This window comes from Acartia tonsa, chromosome 8, assembly GCF_053477335.1.
Source record: "Acartia tonsa isolate MP-2025a chromosome 8, ASM5347733v1, whole genome shotgun sequence".
NCBI lineage: Eukaryota > Metazoa > Arthropoda > Copepoda > Calanoida > Acartiidae > Acartia > Acartia tonsa.
The window spans coordinates 24,487,680-24,510,580 of NC_137267.1; the positions used below are offsets into that span (position 1 = coordinate 24,487,680).

The 22,901-nt window shown below is 31.0% G+C and overlaps 3 protein-coding genes across 11 annotated transcripts in view; 2 read left to right on the plus strand and 1 right to left on the minus strand.

Moving 5' to 3' along the window:
* Nucleotides 1–11,000, minus strand: part of LOC145326334 (uncharacterized) — a 44,032-nt gene extending 33,032 nt beyond the window's left edge. Inside the window, exon 1 of the mRNA XM_080169640.1 lies at nucleotides 10,958–11,000. The gene's annotated coding sequence lies outside the window, so the exon portion shown is untranslated. The remainder of the gene's footprint in view (nucleotides 1–10,957) is intronic.
* On the plus strand, nucleotides 1,268–9,736 carry Arp2 (Actin-related protein 2). 5 transcript variants are annotated; one of them, XM_080169644.1, is made up of 12 exons: nucleotides 1,268–1,437; nucleotides 3,204–3,351; nucleotides 3,572–3,741; nucleotides 4,388–4,551; nucleotides 5,280–5,391; nucleotides 5,866–5,973; nucleotides 6,174–6,273; nucleotides 6,593–6,699; nucleotides 6,953–7,089; nucleotides 7,712–7,783; nucleotides 8,287–8,367; nucleotides 8,770–9,736. In XM_080169644.1, exons 1-11 carry the CDS (start codon nucleotides 1,378–1,380, stop codon nucleotides 8,288–8,290), a joined length of 1,182 nt encoding a protein of 393 aa, XP_080025770.1. In that variant the 5' UTR covers nucleotides 1,268–1,377; the 3' UTR covers nucleotides 8,291–8,367; nucleotides 8,770–9,736. The 5 variants fall into 5 exon arrangements, with proteins under 5 accessions (XP_080025770.1, XP_080025771.1, XP_080025769.1 ...); XM_080169645.1 differs by having other exon boundaries at nucleotides 8,287–8,351; nucleotides 8,741–9,736; XM_080169643.1 differs by having other exon boundaries at nucleotides 8,287–8,351.
* LOC145326338 (protein YIPF6) lies at nucleotides 9,728–17,564 on the plus strand. Of its 5 annotated transcripts, none has more exons than XR_013881868.1 (10): nucleotides 9,728–9,807; nucleotides 10,310–10,375; nucleotides 10,737–10,832; nucleotides 11,308–11,387; nucleotides 11,657–11,707; nucleotides 12,700–12,796; nucleotides 14,402–14,509; nucleotides 15,434–15,498; nucleotides 15,750–16,839; nucleotides 17,427–17,564. XR_013881868.1 is itself a non-coding variant. In XM_080169648.1 (9 exons), the coding sequence occupies exons 1-9, from the start codon at nucleotides 9,747–9,749 to the stop codon at nucleotides 15,819–15,821; spliced, it is 696 nt and encodes a 231-aa protein (XP_080025774.1). In that variant the 5' UTR covers nucleotides 9,728–9,746; the 3' UTR covers nucleotides 15,822–17,564. The 5 variants fall into 5 exon arrangements, 1 of the variants encoding a protein (XP_080025774.1); XR_013881869.1 differs by having other exon boundaries at nucleotides 15,750–16,026; nucleotides 16,184–17,564; XR_013881870.1 differs by having other exon boundaries at nucleotides 15,750–16,018; nucleotides 16,184–17,564.
* Nucleotides 17,565–22,901: the final 5,337 nt, after the last annotated feature.

Sequence of the window (22,901 nt, forward strand, 5' to 3'; positions counted from 1 at the left end):
GCAAAATATTTTGTCATTTGGTACCTCTGGTCGTATGACCAATCATTCCAAAATGGCTGTGGTGGGGAAGGAGCCCTCTGCTGAACGCCCATGTGACGTCAGGTCTAACAAATTGACCAACCACAAGCAAGATACATTTTATTATAGCCAACCAGAATTAAGTTTGATATATGAACACCGTCAATTGGCCAATGGGAAAAAGACAGGAACCGGTTCTGAAGCATAACCACGAATCAGAGCCAGGAAAATAGTTGCAGACAACACAAAATCCACCAATAAAAGAAAATCCGGGAAGACGAAAGAAATCTTCGAGATTAATGTAACGACCAATTACAAGTCATAAATAAAAGATGCCTAAGCAAATAAACTTTTTTCTCTAGCTAAACAAAAAATACTTACGTATGATAAAAACAACTTTTTACGCTTTTTTGCCATTTAAGGCTTCAAATAACATAAAATCTTATTGGAAATAAAAAAATTTAAAGCTAGAGTTGCAATAAAACAACATAAATTAAATTGATTTTGCCTTGCCAATAGATTAGCAGACAATACAGTTGCCATCCAAAACAAAATAAAAATTAAATTTATAAAGATGATCTTGCTTCATTTTTATTTCTTTTGATATAACACATTTCCTAAAAGCTTATGCCAAACAAAAAAATAATCAATAGATTCTAAAATACGTTGAAAAATGAAACAAGAAACTAATTTTTTTCCAGAGTTGGCGACCATTTTCTGTTTACACTTGTAGGAGGTAACAGCTGATAATTTTGGACAACTCAAGAAGAAACACCCTTTGATAACAAATTCAATTTATTTTATTAAATATTAATATATTACATATATTTGTTGTTAATTTTTATATTAAAGATTGAAAATAGTTCTTTTTAAATCTATGTAAAAATTATTATTTTCAAAATACTATGTAAGATAAGTTAAGATATAATATTTACAAATCTCTAAATGTTTTTTTTTAATATTAATGAGTAATACTTTAAATTAACATAAAATTGACAAATATTAATTATTTTAAAACTTGATTATGTGTTAAATAGAAATAATATTATTGTAAAGTTTATGCATTTTTAATTTTATTTTGATTTAAGAAACATTAACAAATTCCTAGACATGCAAAAAATTATCATGTTTTTGTATTTTTTAACAAACGAGTACTGAAATTAGTTACTATAAGTTTTATGTTTAGTCATTTAAGTCAAAAATGATTTTAAATATAAAAATTTATATTTGACCTTAGTTATAAATTTATTTTATTTTCAGACATTTAACTTAATAAAAGAGAAAAAAGACAACTTTTCCATAAACAATCTCTTGTACGAGGTGTGTAGCATTGCATATCAATAACAAGAACATCACATAATGGTGGACTCAGCCGGTAGGAAGCTGGTCGTTTGTGACAATGGCACTGGCTTTGTTAAGGTAAACATTCAGTTCTTCTTTATTTCAGGCTTATTCTTTGATAATTTAGCACTCTATTGTCACAACTCTTTAACATCTAGGAATGGGGTATTATTTACGTAAAGAAGGTGTCTTAACTTTTATTTTTATAGCTAGCCGGTGCTTTTAGTAAGTAGTAGATGTAAAATTTTCCATAGAATTTAGATATGCAATCGGTTTTTTTTGTAGACCTCTTATTTTCTAAGTAATTTAAGTTTTTTAAAAACAAAATTAAGTCGGTTTTAAAGTACTAAAACGCACTAAAATAAAAGAAGAAAAAATACCAGTATGAACAAAAATAGTAAGATCTTTAATTTGACACCTTACTTTTTTATTTCTGTTGAGTAATTTTTTTAAAAAATCGATTTTTTAAATCTTGGTTTAATCAAAACTTTAAACATAAATATATTCTACCACAGGCATAAAAATATGGGTTCATATATATACTTTTAGAATCAGAAAAATATTACAAATCGATTCTAAGCAAAATTGAAATAAAAAGTTTACAAAATAGTAAATAAACTACAATAAAATAAATTATATGAAAATATTATATTATATTATACAGGCAACCATCTTAAACCTTGTTTTGGGGGTAAAAATGGGAAGGGGGTAAAGAGCGGGTAAAAAAAGTGTTGCCTGTACAGAATAATATGCTAGGCCATTTTTATTTTTAATTTTTTTTTACTTTTTTTCAATTTTGCTTACAATAGATTTGTAATATTTTTCTGATTCTAAAAGTATACATGAACCCATATTTTTTATGCCTGTGGTAGAGTATATTTTTGTTTAAAGTTTTGATTAAACCGAGATTTAAAAAATCTATTTTTTCAATAATTACTCAACAGAATTTAAAAAGTAAGGTGTCAAATTAAAGATCTTACTATTTTTGTTCATACTGGCATTTTTATTTTTATTTTGGTGCGTTTTAGTACCATAAAAACGACTTAATTTTGTGTTTAAAAAAACTTAAATTACTTTAAAAATAAGAGGTCTACAAAAAAAACCGATTGCATATCTAAATTCTATGGAAATTTTTACATCTACTACTTACTAAAAGCACCGGCTAGCTATAAAAATAAAAGTTAATACACCTTCTTTACAAGTTAAAAAATAAATTATATTTTCTTTTGTATATAAAGGTGATATTTTCTACACTAGTTGGCTTTCTTTCCCCCTACACCTGCATTTAAATTAGATAAAAGAACTAAATGTCTATAAAGAGTATATACACCAAGTATTTTGGCATATTAAATATATATATTCCACCGTAGTTGGCTTTCTTTCCCCCTACACCTGCATTTTAACTCGGAAGAATTAGATAAAAGAAGCACAATCTATAATACAAAGTAGAATAAAGGTCTGTCCGTCCGTCTGTCTGTCTGCCTGTCTGTCTGTCCGTCCCTTAAGATCTCGGTAACCACTGAACCGATTGGATTCTACTCTTGAGGGAATATACCTACTGGTCCTTTGGTGGTTTTAGGCTATTTTCTTGGGGGGGTGGGACACACCCAACCCCCCAAAAAACAAAAAATCCCCCCCTTTTTTTTGCTGAAGATTTCCTTGGTCCTTTTACGAATTTCGCCAAAAAAAATTTTTGATCACCTCTTGAGTCAAAGCCCCTAGAGGCTAGGGGCGAAGCCGCTAGTGTCTATAAAGAGTATATACACCAAGTATTTAGGCTTATTAAATACCTTTCTTGAAACTACCCCTTTTAACTTTAATGATTTGAATCTTGCTCATTTCAGTGTGGATATGGAGGTTCAAATTTCCCCGACCACATATTTCCAAGTATTGTTGGTAGACCTATCATCAGATCTCAGGCCAAGGTCGACAATATCGAAGTCAAGGATTTGATGGTTGGGGATGATGCCAGCAAACTTAGATCAATGCTCGAGGAAAGGATTTTCATGTTTTATAATAGTTATGTTTTTTTGTTTAGCTAATCTTTAGATATAAGTTTGTTATTCTATTGTAGAAACTTTTTAAAACAGTCTCGACGCAGACTATAGGTAGTTTTTCTTGTGTGCGCTGCCTATAGTGCCTACGCGAATACACTTTTTATTATATTCTGACTAAATTTTAAATTTCAAAAATGTGAATCCTTGCAAATTCCAGGTAAATTATCCAATGCAAAACGGAATGGTCCGTAATTGGGAAGACATGCACCACATTTGGGACTACACATTCGGTCCGGAGAAGATGAACATTAATCCTTCAGAGTGTAAAATAATGCTCACAGAACCACCAATGAATCCCACAAGAAATAGAGAAAAATTGATAGAGGTGGGTTGAGTATAGTGAAGATTTTGACTGCCTAGTACTGTTTGCCGTTTGCTTCATATAAGTGTCTGGGTGGTTTTAGGCCGCTTTATTATTAGGTTTAATTTTTGGTAAGGTTTAGGCTATTTTCTTGATCTTTTTCTCCCCTTGTTGTTGTTGTTGTAGCCATTGTATCGCCCATCTATCCCATATCATCGAATGGTTGGCCCGTATCAAGGCCAAGGAATGTCGCAGCAGCCAGAGGGTCGTTCCATAGTGATTCAGTAGTAAGGTTGGTTGGGTCGGCAGGACAATTGAAGAGGTGATTAGTAGTGTGTGATGGTTGGTTACACTTAGGACATTTATCTTCTGTATCATTCTCTGTGATAACTGACAAGAAAGAATTTAGCATAGAAGAATATCCGGATCTTAGTTGACATAGCATACTTCTTGTTCGTCTTGGGAAGTCTTTTTCAACTTCGTTAACGGGAGGGGGTCGAGCATTGAGAACTTTGTTTTCAGACAAGTTATTTTCTCCCCTTCGAATATACCCCCTAGAAAGATGCTAGAGGCGCAGCCACTAGTTTTGATTATTAATTTTAATTAAAAATAGTTTTATATGCCAAGGTATCTTTTATGTACCTAAGTTTTAATGCTTGTTATTATTCAGGTAATGTTTGAAAAATATGGCTTCCACAGTGTGTACATAGCAATCCAGGGAGTGCTGACACTCTATGCTCAAGGAATGTTGTCTGGTGTTGTAGTGGACTCGGGGGACGGTGTCACCCATATTTGTCCCGTCTTTGAGGGATTTGCACCTCCACATCTTACAAGGTAATAATTTTAAATATTAGCATTCATTTGTCAATATTCAAGGTAGGAGGGGGGGGGGGGGGGGTAAATGCAACCATCTAGTAATCAGTGAGCAAATGGCACTTAGAATTCAAATTTCGATCCGAACTTTTGCATGAGTAATCCTTGGTAGGTCTATTTTCCCTAAAACGAACAAAAAGTTGGAAAAGTAACGGCTGGCGGCTCAGCCGTTTTTTGCCTATTTTCAGGGTAAATCCATCATCAATTACGTAGGAATCAACTTTTAAAAACATATTTTTGGTTTAATTCATGTTAAATGATAGCAATAACCATTTTTAGAACTTCTAGTACCAACAGCTACCGTCTAGAACCGTTTGATAGCGTTTTGGAGTGTCAAAGAGTATTATGTGTAGCTAGGTTTCATGACTAATTTCCACTATATAGATACAAAAAATGAGAAAACGGCTGAGCCGCCAGCCGTTACTTTTCTAACTTTTTGTTCGATTTAGGGAAAATAGACCTACCAAGGATTACTCATGCAAAATTTCAGATGAAAATTCGAATTCTAAGTGCCATTTGCTCACTGATTACGAGATGGTTGCATTAAAACCTACCCTCCCCCCCCCCCCTTTTTTTTTATAAAAAAGATGTATTTTTGCTATAGAAAAATTTATTGTTTTTATCTTGACTTAATACCAATTAAAATGACCTACAGAATATTGATATTGACTCTTATTTATATATTTTAGGCGATTAGACATAGCAGGCAGAAATGTGACAGAATACCTAATAAAACTTCTTTTATTGCGAGGATATGCATTTAACAAATCAGCTGATTATGAAACAGTCAGAATGATGAAGGCATGATTAAAGTGATAAAAAATGTGCTAATGATAAGTTTAAGTTATTTTACAACAAAAAAAAAGTTAAGTGCGCAAGAAATAAATATTTCAATAAGTTTGATAGCTCCGTAGGGAAATGACCTTGCAGTTTTATATCTCCCATTAAAAATGGTAGGTACTAAAAGTTGACATTAAAATGGGGAGAAGGGTTCAACTGTGGTTCAATTTTTGGATAGAGGGTTTACACCTCAAGTTCTCATTTAAATATTTAAGGAATGAACCATATTATTACAAAGTTTGTTATGAAAAAGAAATTAAAACGTTTTTGAAAGATGGAGAAATTGTAAAACTCAACGTTTGGATGGAGAAAATTTGAAGCAAAACATGTCTAAGACAGACCTTTTATTAACAATACACATAAGAACCTGAATCAGAGTCAGTGTTGCCTTAAAGCAATAGATCATTTTTTTTATCACTTTGATTTTGAATACAGGAGAAATTATGTTATGTTGGGTATGATATCCACGCAGAACAAAAATTAGCGGAGGAAACAACTTTCTTGGTCGAGGAATACACACTGCCCGACGGTAGAGTTATAAAGGTCAGTTTCATTGTTACAATTGTTAGTTTTTGTAAAATCTTACCTTCCTTTTTTTTCTTCATTCTTATCGAATGTGTTTTTCATCATTTGTATGTCCTAGCGACCCTTAAAAAAAAATACATTCCTTTTTTTATATCAATATTCTATCATAGTTAAATAAATCGTTTTTTTTAACTTTTGTGACTAAAACTAAAATTTAGGTTGGTGGTGAGAGATTTGAGGCTGCTGAAGCCCTATTTCAACCCCATCTGGTCAACGTGGAAGGACACGGAGTTGCTGAAATGGTTTTCAATGCTATTCAGGAAACTTATAATCATTTGTTACCTAATCTGATTAAAATGTTTAGGAATACCTACATACCTATATATTTTCAAATAGATAAATATTTGGCAATTTTCCTTGATCTGAAAATAGACCATAAAAACTATAAAAAGTACATACCTACCTATTTAAAAGCCTATCATAGTTTGAGTTAGTTTTTCAGGAAAAGTAAGGAGTGTGAATTGTTGGAAAAGGTTTCGGACCTTGGGCAACACACCTAACATTGGAATTTTATTAACTTTAGAAATATTTATCCCAGTCTTTCTAACAAGAATGAATTGTAAGCATCCCTGTGTATAGTCAGCAGATATGGACATGAGATCAGAACTGTACAAGCACATAGTCCTCTCTGGAGGTTCTACAATGTATCCGGGTCTACCTTCAAGACTAGAAAGAGAAATCAAACAGGGATGTTAACATAATGTTTTAAGTAGGTATCATACAATGAAACTGTAAATAAAAAAAAACATCAAGGGCATTTCAGCAATATTAATCACTTAAAGAATTACTAGACATACTTAGTTAATTCACATAGTCAACCTTCTGTTTGTTCTACCACTTTTCTCTCCACAGGGCATTTCTCTCTTATACTTAAACTTCTTTTTATCATGGATTAGTCCTTTTGAACAGTAATGTTAACATAAATAATTTTAAAAACCAGTTATACCTTGAGCGTGTGTTGAACGGCGACACAGAGCGGTTGGCCAAATTCAAAATCCGTATCGAGGCCCCGCCCATGCGCAAGAACATGGTGTTCATTGGCGGAGCTGTCCTTACAGAGGTCATGAAAGACAGGTGATTTAAGACTTTTTTTAGGGGGAGGGGGGAGGGAATGTGTTACAAAAAAATACAGTGGGTGTGAAATTACAAAAACAGGTAGGTACCTGATTTGTAAAAACCAAAGGCTTTGAACCATGGCGCGAAGGGCCCCAAAAATAAGGATTTTCAATGTGTAAAAAGATGTTCTAAAACTTATGCTTTTGGCAATTTTATTTATAATTTTTTGTGGGAGGGGTAATCACCCATCCCCTTTGGATGTTTCTAATTCTTTTATAGCCTTTTTTTTTAAAGTATTCAGAGGTGTATATTCTGCAAAATTGACCCTGTTAAAGGGGTGGAGGGGGTAATAATCAATTAAAAATATATTATATATAAACTAAAATAATGTGTGGCAGGGGGTAATATAAATGGAATAAAGAGTTCTGAATTTTTTTTCCATTTTCCCCCTTCCATGCTTGAAAATAACCAGGAGGGGGAAAATATCACAGCAGGGGAAAAAATTAATCCTGTGCAGAATATACACCCCTGAAAGTATTTGATAAAAACAATACCTGTAACCTAAGCTTTAGAAAAAAACCTCTTCTGTATATAATATATTTTTAATTGATTAAGTTTAAAACAAATTTCATAATTTCAGAGATGAGTTTTGGATGAGCAAGGCCGAGTATGAGGAGAAGGGGATGGGGGTGCTCTCCAAACTTGGAGCAAAGAAAGAATAAACACATTTAAACTGATCCAAGGGCGTCGCCAATTTAAATGGGAGGGAAAATCCATAAAATGCAGACCCCATTTTACTTAAATATAACAAATTGCCAAAATTAGATTATTACACAAAAGGATTAAGGGGAAAATTGTAAGAGCATTAAGCGTCCCTGACTCCCTGTACACAAGAAATATTAATAGGGGGGGTTTGGGGGGCTTTAAGCAACTCAAGATATTCTGAAAATGGTAGACGGGGCATAATTGTAAAGAGATTTTAACAACTAAAAATGGGAATAAAATTTTAAAAACATTCCTTTCCAAATTCTATATATTTGATTTTATACTAAGCCAAATTATTAAAATAAAACCTAATTTTAGCCTTTGCACGCCCTTATTATTTATAATTTATTATATTCTATTTAAAATTAAGACAAACTCAACGTTTGTGTTTAATTTACCAAGCCAGTTGAAAAATATTCAGTTTAAAATTGTTATTCTTCTTTGTTCCAGATGAAATACTAAAACCGATTTAACCATCATGAGTATTGTTAGTTTGATAATATTATGCCTACTTTGTAAAATATCAGAACAGTTTTATTTCCCTCCAAAATTTTAGTTTTTTTAAGATAACTAAATAACATTTTAACTCCATAAGATGATCATCAATGTTTTATTTTAAGCTCCAAGTCCTGATAATAGATATTAGAATCCCATCCTAAATGTTACCTAACCCTGTCTGGACTAAGTATGGCATGTGTCTCACTTTAACCACCCCCTTGAATGAAACCTAATAGCAATCAACGGCGTGGGTGAAAGTTTGAATAGTGGCGTGTACACGGTTTTGCCGAGAGATATGGGAGGAGGGAGTGGAAAGGGAAAGGCAAATTTCCAGAGGGGTGTTTACAGTCAAAATTCGAACCACCTATCCACTAAACTTCCTCAAAGTGATATAATAAGTACCTAGTGAAAACTGTTCTGATATTTGTACAAAAGTAGTTAACAAATTCCTACAATAATGTAACCAAAAAAAACATCATACTAGATTATGTATTAATTATGCATTATGCTTATTTAAATCCTGATTGCCATAAAAAGGGAACGTTCTATGAATAAAATCATGTAAAAAAATGTGGAATTTACTGGAAATAAGATTGTTAAGTTACATGTTATTATTTTTGAAACATTCCCATATTGAAATTCATTCAAAATAAAATATTTTTATATTGAATGAATTCATTAGATATTACAATTATTAAGTAGTAATTTTCACTGTGAAATTTAAAGGGGCAAATGGATTAAGTTAGAAAAAAGGAAGAAGGACTTTTTAACAGCTTTATTTGTTGCTTGAGTTGTGTACACAGTTAAAACCGTCATAGTAATGCCTACAAAAAATCTTGAATACCTAGCCAAGATAAATTAAGAAGCACATGGCTAGTAAAAATATTGGAATAGTCTCTTGGCTATTACAGATAACTTTGAGACAGTGTTATGATGTGTAATATAATAAGCAAAGCAGCCCATAAAGTTACTAAAAAAGTACCTTAGTGTAATATGCAACTAAATTACAAAATAGTTTTGTACATTTTTAACAATTTAGGTTAGGAAAACGTTAAATAATAGATGCCAAATAAAATTAAAGAATGTGAAAAAGATACTCAACTCAAGCTTTGAAAAAAATAGAGATTTCGATATTAGTATTTTGATTATTTATTTATTATAAAGCTAGGCTTTATGTATTATTGCTTTTTTGTATTTTTCCATTTAATTTTGATCTATAAGAATAACGAACTTTTTAAAAAAAACCACCTGATGAAGAATTGTGATTATTTTTTGTAACGTTTAGCGTATGATTATTTTATACCAAACTTTTTTGCATTTTTTTCATTGATTTTTTATGTATTTAATTATGAATTAAGACCAGAACCAGATGAGAAATATAAAAATTTCTTAATGATTACAGGTTTTGAACAATGGCAAATAACGGGTTTTCTGGTGGGGGAGGTGGTGACAGGTTCTATGAATCTAATCTAGGTAAGGGTGTTGTTAATATGTTAAAACAAAATAGTTTGATGTTTTTTCTGTTTAGTAAGTTCGTTAAGACCACTTGCTTAATGGTCATACCTAATGGTTTTTGTTTACTTTTTGTGAGTTAACAAGAAATGGATGACACAATCTATTAATATCGAAACACATAAATCTCGAGCGTTGTTGAGTAGAGTTATTTGTCTATCTATATTAGCAGCTGAGAAAAAAAATTTTCCCACATAGCCGGACGGGCAGATTTCCAATGTAAGTTTTAGAGCAACTTCAACACTTTATAAATAGTCAATTACGTACTTCTAGTAAAAATATTTTCACAATAGCTGGATGTTTGTGTGTGTTTGCGTGCGTTTCTAAAAACAAACTCACCATCAAAATTTTAGCGAAATTTACCAATGGCCTTAGACAATTGTAATGGGTTGTTAATTTTCATGAATTCCTTGACTCGCTCAAAAAAAAAAATCTGTTTTTGTTACCACTTTTTTTTCCTTAGGAGAAGAACCAGTGTTGGCTGGAAGTATATCAGTACCTGGAACAACTGGAGATCCAAATGATCCAGGTAAATTGTTAGATTGCTGAATAGGAGCTATTATTATCTGTAAATATCTTACTACCTGGAGATCAAAATGATCCAGGTAAATAATTAGATTACTGGATAGAAGCTAGTAGTAGCATGGAGCATCTTAGTACCTGGTACACCGTAGAACGGAAGATCCAAGTAATCTAGTAAAACTTTGTTGTTTGGAATAAGTTGTTAGTATGTCAGTAGTACCAACATTAGGTTTACATTAATTTAATCTTAGCTGTGTCTCTATGAAACAGAAAGGTGTAGTAGAGTTGATTCAGATCATCTCATCTTAGTGATGCTGTACAAATAAAAATACTTTTAAAATCTATTACCTATAATGATTAATTTTTAGGATTAGAATTTAACACCCTGGACGAGCCAATAAGCAAAACAATCAAACGGGATCTGAATGCTGTGGGCTCTAAATTTTTTCATGTCCTATATCCAGGTACAGTTATATTAAAAAAAAACTATTCAGTTATAAATCTTTCTCAACCCAATTTAAAAGAAAAAAAGTCTACTTCATCATTCCGAAATATATTTCAAGTAAAAAATACTCATTATCAATCGCATCTCTTGTAGAAGTGAATCAAGCAATATTAGCTTGGTCGTTTTATTAACTTGTGTTTTCTACATTTTAATTCCAAATGTTTAGAAAGCTCAAAAAAAAATGATCAGATTGAGATTGTGGTTTGCGGTGGTTGATTCGTGTTTTATTAATAGTTCAGCATTTAGGCAACCAGAATTCCATATTCCAATGCTGCATTGATTCTCTGAGATTCTTTGTTATAAAAAGTTGCTTACTCCCAATTTCCCCCTTCCCGCTTTGATTTTCGATGTTTATTGTATTTCCTGTTCATTTACATTCAATTCTTTTAAATCAATATTGAAAGAGTACACTTTCTGTAATTATTATGTTTCAGTTGAAAAGAAGAGTTTGTTACGAGAATGGGATCTTTGGGGACCTTTGATATTATGCACATTTATGGCCATCGTTTTACAGGTATCTATGTCATTATAATGCTTAAATCTAAGACACATTGCCTCTTTTAAAAAAGGGGGGGGGGGGGTCTTAACCTAATTTTTTTTTGATAAAAGAAAAGAAAAAATTCTGGGAATGTAAGTCTTATGATGGGATTATCTTTTTACCCCTCTTTCAAATAGCGTAAAACCTGGCAAAAATAACTAAATAATATATATTGGTCATCCATTTTCGAGATTTTAAGCATTACACCCTAATTTTATATAATTTAGAAATTTATTTTTTTCTAGGGTCATGAATCTAGTGATGGTAGCGGAGACGGTGGGCCACAGTTTGCAGAGGTATGCTTAATTCTTATTATTAGTTAGTTTACCTTTGAAAAAGAGAGTATGCAATAATAAGAGCAAATGTAATATTTTAAATAAGATATTACATGATTGAAATATGAACTGCCTTCTAACAATACTGGAATTATATTTAAAAATGACAAAGTTATAGACCCTTTATGTTTACGCCATTGAATATATATTATGTTCAACAAAATGGGTACCACGTAATTTGTAATTACATAAACATTTATGCATTTATTTTTAAGGAATTTTCATAAGGTACAAAAAAGTTTTTTTTTGTTCATATGACCTAGCTATGTTTAACAGTTGCTTAGAGCTTTGCTCTCGTTCGACACCAAACGTTAAATGACTTCCTTATATTTTTGGTTAACTTGGATCTTTTATAGTGACCCTAATCTTTTAATATTTCTATGTATATTTTATATAGATATCTTTGTCAATAGTGTTGGATTTCTGATATTGACACTAACCACTTAATATTTCTAAATTTTCAAAAATTTGTGATAGTATGGGTGTGACCCTTATACACAAAACACTAAAATATTTATGATGTATGACACTAAACACTAATACTTATGACACTAAACACTAAAATAATTATATATTTGTGATAGTATGGGTTGGCTCTCTTATACTGACACTAAACACTAAAATATTTTAAATGTATGACACTAAACACTAAGACTTATGGGACAAAACAATGAATATTTGTATATATTTAGGTATTTGTGATAAAATGGTGGATTCTCATTTACATAGCGATAATAAACACTTCAATATTCATATTTAATGACACTAATAATTGTATTTAGGTATTTATGATTTTATGGGTTTGATCTCTTATAGTGACACTAAACACTACCTAAAATATTTATGATGTATGACACTAAACACTTAATATGTCCATATATTTAGGTATTTGTGATAGTATGGGTTGGATCTCTTATAGTGACACTAAACACTAAATATTTGTATATATTTAGGTATTTGTGATAGTATGGGTTGGATCTCTAATAGTGACACTAAACACTAAAATGTTGGGAGGAAATATTTCTTTTTTCCAGAGTGTCTGTGTTCTAGGTAAGTCAAGTTTTGAATTGGCATAGTTGGTGACCCCTAGGGGGCTTGGTGTCGCTTCGGGTTCTATACCTCTCCACGCACCTTGAAACATATACTACGCATCTTAAAATTGCGTTATAAAGCAACAATTCGCCCGATAGACAACCAACCACTTTATTGCTTGACCTTTGTCTGGAAGTCCTTACTGTGCATGTTAATGAGTTGCGCCTGTTCATGGGCCAAGGTATTTCCCCTAATCTTTCTATTAATGTTACGTGCCTGGAATAGCAGCAGTAGGTACCATTTTTAACATCTCTAATATGTCGTAGTGCGTTGTCAGACTATAACCGACACCGTACCTCTTCGACAGCAAGCCGAGACGTTACCAAATACGCTAATGCCCCGGGTTTGAATTGGCGTAGTTACTCTATACCTTGCTTTATCAGTAGGAGCCCTTTTAATTTAAATCGAGCATTTTCTTCAACGAGTAATGCTGTAACAATTGTGTGACGTTATAAATAAGAATAGGTGGAATTTCATGGCTCATAAACAGGTCACCTAAGGCTCTAGAGAAATATTAGAGTTATTTTTACATCATACAGTAACTCTTGGACCTTAAAAATCGAATATAAAATTGAAGGAGCTTGCCTATTCTAAGTAATAACATGCAGTGCACGTTTAAAAAATCAATATATTGAACCAAGTCTTCAGACCAAAAATTAAAGACTTGTAGATTTGTTTCTTTTTATGAAGTAACTCTTATGTAACTGTTATGTATTTTATTCAATAAAGGGAATTTCACAAAGATTACAAGAAATAGATATACTGACATCCTGTTACTTTTATATTATTTTTTGAGTAGTGGCTACGCCCCAGGGCCTTATATGACCATTTCACTTTAACGGGGGTAGTTAACATCCCTCAAATATCAAAAATCATCGAATAGTTTAATTGAAGATCTTACTCGGCATTCAAATAGAAATATTATAATTACTAGATACATAAATGATTCATTTAATAATGCAAAAAGTCTAAAGTTGCAAAAATTAAAAGTCTTAATTATAAACAGTCTTTTTGCCAAGAGCATTCTTCTTTTTACCGTGGTAATTAAATGAAATTGTTTATCTTTAGTTAGGAGAAAACTAAAAGAAAACATTTTCTTTTCATCTGAAAGTTGAAGAGGAATAAACACCTCGGGCTAGTCTGGTGTTACTACATTTCCACTAAAGAACTTAGTTTTTTTAGCAGCGTAGCTACTTTTTAAATAACTGAACAAACGATTAGTCAAAATTTCTGTATTTGCTTTATTCTAAAACTTGCTGTTATTCTCCTAGAGGCCTTAAGGAGCATTTAAGGGAATGGGGGAAGGGGCATCTACTTAACATTTTACAATTTTTAAAAACTAAAAAATAAGTTATGGGGTATTGTTTTTTTCAGGGCGATTTCTCTAGGAGGGTGGAAGTACACTCCTTAAAAAACAGTATTAAACCTTCTTTGTACACATAAGAAGATTTCTTTTAAAGAAGAATCAAATCGGTCCAGCGGTTATTGAACAAAAAGAAATATTGCTACTTTTATATACTTATATATATTAATCACATTAAATGTAATATTTTATTTGTAAAGGTTACTGTCTGTTGCCTCTGGCCCTTGCTCTGCTGGTCTGCAGAATTCTTCTGTTCATCTCCGACGGAGGCTTGGTACTGGCTCTCAGAGGAATCTCAGTTTTGTTAGGTAACATTCTTTCCATAGCGTAGTTGCTCTTAAATTAACTTTGTTGGTTTGTTAATTTTCGTATGTGTCAATTTACTTCAAAGCAAAAGTAAGCAAGACAATTTTTTGTCAATGCTTTTTATAAACTAGTGGTTGTGCCCTTAGTATAGGGGCTCTGTATTGGAAAGGGCAGAAAAAAATAGCTCAAAACCAACCCAAGACTAAAATCTAAAAAAATAGCTTTTAATCATGCTGGGACCCATGTGAAACTTCATTAAAATGGAGAACTCAACCATCGGTAGCTATTGAAACCGGATAAGATTCATACAAAAAGCTACTTTTAAATAGGATATATGTGAAATAAATTTAGGTAATAATAGCGCAGAAAAAAGAACAGTGTAATAAGGGGGAGGGGGGGCGAAAGTGACATTTTTTGAAACCAAAACTATTTTATCAAAATAACTAGGTATATTTCAATCATAAATACTAAGATAAGACATTTATGTAGATAGTCATTCCTGGTAAGCAGCGTGTCGGAGCCGTTTAATATTAATGCGGCTCCGGCTCCTACCTTAAAATTAATATATCAATTTTTGTTCATTATTGAATTTGATAAAATAAAATAATTAATTTAAAATATTTTGCTTTTATTTGATTAAAGCTATATAAAAGTAGAAGGATGTGTGTCTATTTGTTAAGTAACAATAGTTTTTTAGTTTATTATATGGAAATAGACCGTTGCCAAATTATAATATTACTTAAAAAATCATTTTTAGCCAATCTGGAGCCGGAGCCGTTTTTAACGAAAAATACGGCTCCGGCTCCACCAAAAATGTTGCGGCTCCGGCTCCACCAAAAATGTTGCGGCTCCGGCTCCGAAACGCTGCTGGTAAGTGATTATAAAAATTGTGATGCTTAAATTATTACAAATATATTTCATTTTAGGTTTTGGATGGTCCACATATGCATCTATACAGTTCCTGGGAGATTGTAGTCCTGCTAATAAAAAGGTAAACAAATTGTTATTTTTTTTATTCATCAATCATTAGTAGCAAAGCTACTCTATCCCTTTCAATGTCCGTCTGTCTTTGCTATTTAAGATCTACAGCTGTTTTTTAATGAGATAATCTATCTTTTGACTGACGAGCTACAAAACAAGTCATATATACTCACATACCCTAAATAGTAACATAGAAAAGCTTCGCTTTCTACAATAAGTACCTAAAACGTTACATAACCTTTTACAAAATAATATTTTTAGATGATGTCCATGTACCCGATGTTGTTGTTCTACCTTGTCATCGCCTGGATGGTCATGGCTCACTCAAACTAAATTTTTGTAATGAATTTTTAAATTATTGATATTGTATGTTTTGTATTTGTATAAATTATGGGTGTTTTTTTATTGGTTAGGTGATAAGTTAAATATTTCTTGTAGTATTGTATGTTTTAATGGGTCTCGGTTGTTTAATTATCAACATAAAAAAATTGTACTTATTGTTTGAAGCAGTTTATTTAATTTAAGAGCGGGTTGGGAGGTATTTTTCATCATCTTTGTCAAATTTAATCTTAGATGAACCTTGTGGTAGAATATTGTAAATCTAGTACAAAAACAAGTGTTATTTGTTCGCATAGAAATTTTGACAAAAATGGTAATAATGCCTCTCCCCCTCCCCTCTTATAAAATTTTTAAAGAGAATGAATCTTGGGGTAAAAATTATTGTCATTTAAAATCCGTACCTGGTATATTAGACTACGTATAATAAACGCATTTAATTATATCTTTGTTTTTAATTTTAAAACTAATTACTTAAAATAGCTTATCCTCAGATACATATTGAAATGATTTTTACGTTTTTATGAACATTTTATAAGCCATAGATTTTCTCCTTAGTTTAAACTGTTTTTTTTCTGGTTTTAAAAAGCCCTACACAATTTTTTAAGATTTTTTTTATTGCAGGCAGTTCTGTTTAAAATGCACTTTACGTTATTTTTGTGATTTTATTTATATTATTTTATTTAAATAGTTATATAATGTATCATTTTCAATAATTGAATTCATTTTTGTAGAGAATGTTTAGGGTCCCATATAATTTTTTTTTTAATTATACAACACCCCTCCCCCTTGACTTACTAGTAAAGGGATGGGTTCCCTTATTTTGCAGACAATTGAATCGGACATAGAATAAATAATATATAGTAAGTATAGATGACCAATAGATGGCCAAGAGGAACACAGTGTAAGAACAATCCGACAACACAATTGGTTTATTAGTGAAATTAGATTTTTCCCCAAAAATTTCGGATTTTTTATTTACTCGTTTCATACCTTCTACCTAATTAGAATAAAGGTACTAAGAAAGAGAGGGAATGTCTGATTGAGCCAATAGGAGAATCGCATCGGAATTTACATTGGATCTCATTGGTTGAAATTGTGTACACATTTTGCTACAAAGGCATGTTTTTTTTCATTTCATACATATATAAAAGTCAGCTGTAAACAGTATATTTTCTTAGTAGAAAGCTTTGCGGAATCAGAATTAATTGCCCAAAAATTTCGTTTAAATTTGAAAGCTTAGTAACGAGGTGGATTCTTAAAAAAAAGTTAGGCTGGCTACTCGTTGACGAGGCAAAATAATTTTTGTGAAAATCCTCCAAAATCGAATAAAAAAATTTACAAAAATTAAGTAAAATCTTAAATGGTTATTAACATATGATTTTGTTTAATTTTTGTAGATTTTTAATGTGCTTTTGGATGATTTTTCACAAAAATAATTTTGCCTCACTATCGAGTAGCGAGTCTATAATTTCTTAAGAATCCACATCAGCTTGAGTCGAAAGTTAACAATACTTTTGTCTGCTAGAAATGTTCCATCTTAGATTTGACGAATAAAGGGTTCAGAATATGCTTCTATTCTTCTATTTCTATTCTAATTAGATTAGCTGATTTTATTTTAAAATTTGAAGAAGAAAAAAATGATATATTATATAAAACTATTTTGCCCCACCGTGTGATATGTTGTTTTATGTTAAAAGTTTTGTTATTACATATTTTATAAATAAATTTCAAATGAAATATTTGTTAAGTGCCTAAAATTAAAAATAAGGATTATTTCGTCCATAAGTTGTTGCGCCTAAAATTATGTGAAGGCATAAAGAAACTGTATAAAACTGTATTTATGCAGAAGCGGGATTTTTCAGGGTTGGAAAAATTTGACACTCCACTAAAATACTGGCAAATACTGAAGCTATGGGAATAGTATATTTGTATACAGTATTATTTTAAAATACTTATCCATACCTCCCTGGTTATTTAAATGTTGATTAGTCTTGATAAATACTGAAGCTAGAAGAATAGTATAGTTGTATACAGTATTATTTTAGAATACTTGTCCATACCTCCCTGGCTAAATTAAATGTTGATTAGTCTTGGTAATTACTGAAGCTAGAAGAATAGTATAGTTGTATACAGTATTATTTTAGAATACTTATCCATACCTCCCTGGTTAAATTAAACGTTGATCATTCTTGGCAAATACTGGAGCAAGAAAAATAGTATAGTTGTATACAGTATTATTTTAGAATACTTATCCATACCTCCCTGGCTAAATTAAATATAGATTATTTTTGGTAAATACTGAAGCAAGAAGATTAGTATAGTTGTATACAGTATTATTTTAGAATACTTATCCATACCTCCCTGGTTAAATTAAATGTTAATTAGTTTTGGTAAAAACTGAAGCAAGAAGAATAGTATAGTTGTATACAGTATTATTTTAGAATACTTATCCATACCTCCCTGGCTAAATTAAATGTTGATTAGTCTTGGCAAATACTGAAGCTAGAAGATCATTTTGTAATCAAAGATCATTGATACAACGAAAGAGGGGGAGAAGTGTTTAGTTTTCGTTCTATCTTTCAAATGTAAATTAAATCGCCTTTAATTTTTTAACTAAAATAAGTGAAGTAAATAAAAGTTATACTTGAAGGATGTTAAAACTTTTGGAATATAAAAAATGGACTATTCTTTTTAAAAGTGAAGCTTTTCTATAATCAGAGTCGGTTCTTCCGTTACAGTTAGCTTTCTTCGTTAATTTAAGCATGTTAGAATTGTCCTATCGAATTGAAACTTTGCATGGTGATTCTTGTAGTAGATAGGTACAATTTAATAAGTGTAGCAACTCTATAATCGTTACCAGAATGTTCATGTACAATGTCATTAAGCGAAGTATCTCTATAATCAAGTCCTAAAAATTTAAGTATGTACTTAAACATTATCCTGTATTTAAACAGTTTTTCAACAAATTTACTCACAATTTTGTTTCGACTTTTATGCATTTATATTCTGACACTCTACAAGTAATAATGTTCGAATGTCCTAGCGTCTCAGATCTTCGCTTTTATGGGTGTTGTCATCCTTTTTTCTTGTACTTAACAGTTATAAATCTATCTCAACCATAAAATTAAAATCAGCAACTACTGCTGCTTTACAACGAAATATGTTTCAAAGAAAAAATCTTCCTTATCCATCGCATCTGTAATAGAAAACAACAACTTAAATAATTAAAAAATAGCATCAAGATTTACACAAAAATAGTCAAATTGTTTTCATTATTAGCAGAAAACCTAAAAGTAAAAGCAAAATGATTTTGTATTTGTATGTTACTGGAAACACACATAAATAAATCACAGAGAAAGAGATGTTCAAATAGAATCTTAACTGAAAAAGCACTTTTGCTCTCTTAATATTGAGAAGACAATTTGGTCCACAAATAGCATATATTTTGTTAAAGGAAGAAATAATTAGTAAATTATTATGTTTATGCACAGACCTTGGTGCTTGATGTTCTCTTTATAATATGTATCAACAATCAAATGCTCTTTTACAGTCAAACTGATAAAAAATATTGTTATTTTTTTGATAATAGAGAAATAGTGCCTATAAAAAATTAAGCCTTGAGACCAATGTACATTTTAATTGACCAATGGTAGGTCAGTATGGCATCATTTTTTATAGACAATATATATTTATCAAATTGTTTGATTATTTCACTTTTCAAAAATAAGATTTTAATATCCATTCTAATTCAGCTCCTTAAAAATGCAATAAAATTTTACTTAAACAAATATTATTGCAAAAAAAAATTAGGTAACATCTTCCTTCTCTGTGATAGAACAGGATGTGGAGTAATTGAATTTTCCTCACCAATCAGAAAGTAATTGGAGATATAGGAATCAACAATACAATCCTTTATAACTTATATTGCCCCCCCCCCCCCACAATTAACAGAAAGAAATTGGAGATATAGAAATCAACAATACAATTCTTTATAACTTTTATTGTCTCCCCCCCCCTCACATATAACAGAAAGAAATTGGAGATATAGGAATCAACAATAAAATCCCTTATAACTTATATTGTCCCCTCCCCCCCCCCCTCCCCATATATAACAGAAACTAATTGGAGATATAGGAATCAACAATACATTCCTTTATAACTTATATTGTCCCCCCCCCCACATATCTATCAGAAAGTAATTGGAGATATAGGAATCAACAATACAATTCCTTATAACTTATATTGTCCCCTCCCCCCCCCCCCACATATATAAGAAAGAAATTGGAGATATAGGAATCAACAATACAATCCTTTATAACTTATATTGCCCCCCTCCCCCCCCACATATATCAGAAAGAAATTGGAGATATAGGAATCAACAATACAATCCTTTATAACTTATATTGTCCCCCCCCCCCCCACACACATATAACAGAAAGTAATTGGAGATATAGGAATCAACAATACAATCCCCTATAACTTATTATATTGTCCCCGGGCCCTCCTGATTTACTTTTATTAAAAAATACACAAAAATCAATTTGACTAACGTCCAGTAAATTAAATAAAAAAGTTCTAAAAATAAAAAAAAAAACATAAAAAGAATTGTAGTTTTAAAATAAATAAAAAAAAACCAAGTATTAGTATATTTTGAGTTTCCCACAGAAAGTGCAGTTTTTGCTACAATTTTACAAGAGCAAAAACTAGGATTGCACAACAATTCAAAGTTATATAATTGTGTTTTATATCTAGAATATTCTAGACTTTTTGTAGGAAACAAGAGTATAGTTATTTACTGTGATTCAATAATTTCATCATTATTTTGTATTATGTAATTGTATATAGATACTAGAATGTTCTTAGAAACACTTTAATTATACAAGCAAAAACCAATGAATAAGTTTTTGTCATACATAAAAAGCTAATATTGCATCATGTGTAAGTTTCCAGAATCTTCTTTATTATATGACAAAAACTGATGTAGAAGTTTTTATTATGCTTTTTAATACATAAACAGCTAATATTGCATCATGTGTAAGTTTCCAGAATCTTCTTTATTATATGACAAAAACTGATGTAGAAGTTTTTGTTATACTTTTTATTGCACAAAAAAGCTAGGATTGCATCAGATTATGCCATTAACTAAATTCTAGAACATTCTAAGATCTCAGTATAAATAGAGCAGCAAAGTATTTGGTTCTCAATGAGCCTTGCACACTCATTCACTCGTAATCTTTTATTTAACCTCTGTATCTCTTAATGTTTAACCTATCTAATGTGTTTATCTGTATACTATCTCTTTTCTTAACCATTCTGTTAGTTTTGATAAGAATGGTGTTTATTTTTATGTGTATCAATTTTTCATTTATCTTAATTTCTGTTTTACTCTTATTGAGATTTATAGAAATTTTACAAGTTCCCTGTTGGGACTTGTAAAAATCAAATGAAGCTCAAAACATAGAGAAATAGTCTAAGTTCTGAAAAATCATATACTTATGCTGCTTAAAAAATCTATCTTTAGCAAATTTATCTAAGTTTAACTATTATATCTTTGGACTTGTAAATTTACAAAACATAATGAAGTTTGATGATTATTTTGCAAAGTATTTGGATAACAAACAATTACATGTCAAGTGTAAAGAAAATCTTAAAGAATCAAATATTATAAGTTTAAAGTTTACTTTCTTATTAAGAACTTATGGTTTACACTTTGCAAATCCAAAGATATGTTTTAACTGTCATAAAACATATTTAACCTTATATAAAATAATTGAAAATAACTTAAAAAACATTATTATACTTATGTTAGAATACAATACTAAACTATGATACTCACATTTAATCAACAATAAAGTATAAACAATAAACACTTAGTACATTTTTCACTTTGGTATATATTGAATAATTTGAACTTGAAGTTGTGAGACAACAGTTCTTTATTGCACAAAAGTTAATAAATAATAGGAGATCTTCGCGTGGAAGTGTTTACAACACTTAGGTCTTTGTATTAATTTTGCCATTACTTAAGCAGTTTAAGAGTAAAAGTAAAACTAATTTAAAAACTTAACTTATAAGCATATCATAACTTACTAAAGGACCTTTGCCTCTATATTATCTTGGTAAATGTTTATTATTTAAATATTCTTTATCTAATAGACTTTTTCTTAGAAAGCAAAATAATTACTAATTTAAAGCTTGTTAGAAAGTCCTAGTACCTTTGGAAGCGATTAGTAAAGAGCGGAGTTATTCCTGCGGAGGGAATAGCGTGATTAGTGATTATGTATATAGTTGATATTCATTAGGTTATGATAGTCTACATGTACAACTTATTAAAGGACCTTTGCTACTATATTGTCTAAATATAAAGTAACTTCAAAAATACTTTGATGATTTCTTTTTATTTAGAAATTCAAAGTAGTTGCTAATATCAAAGCTTGTTAGAAAGCCCTAGTACCTTTGGAAAACGTTAGTAAAGAGTGGAGTTCTTTCCTCCAACTTGATTAGGAATTATTCAAGTGCAAAAATAGAATCATTCTTAGTTGAGGGTTAGGAATCAACGTGGTTAGCAATTACATATATAGTAGATACAAATATTTTAAGTCTTGTAAAATTACTAGAGATTAAAGGACAGCTATCTGTAGGCGTTTGGAGCTTTAGGGACTGAAACGCACGACACAAATGCAATTGAGGACCTTGTGTACAAGCAATTGCAACTAGATGACACTCTAGAGGCCCTAGAGAATGCTAGTATATTTGTGGCCATTGGTCGCGGCCCTAGGGGGACACTCGCACCGGTTGACACTCCAGAGGCCCTGGAGCATACCGGAACATGGGAACCTCTATAGTTGTACCTCTCTTTAAGGATGCTTGATAAGAAATATTAAGTTGTATAATACATGCTGAATTAGATTTTGGGACACTGATTAGTACAGCTCTGTAGCTTAATAGCTTGGATTCTAGGAGTAAGGGTACGGTAGCGCATCAAGTTGTACTTGTATAAGCCGGCTATGCAGTTTACTCTGAGTTTCTATTGTTATAAGAAAAGCAAAATACATCTGGTAGCTTGCTAGAGTT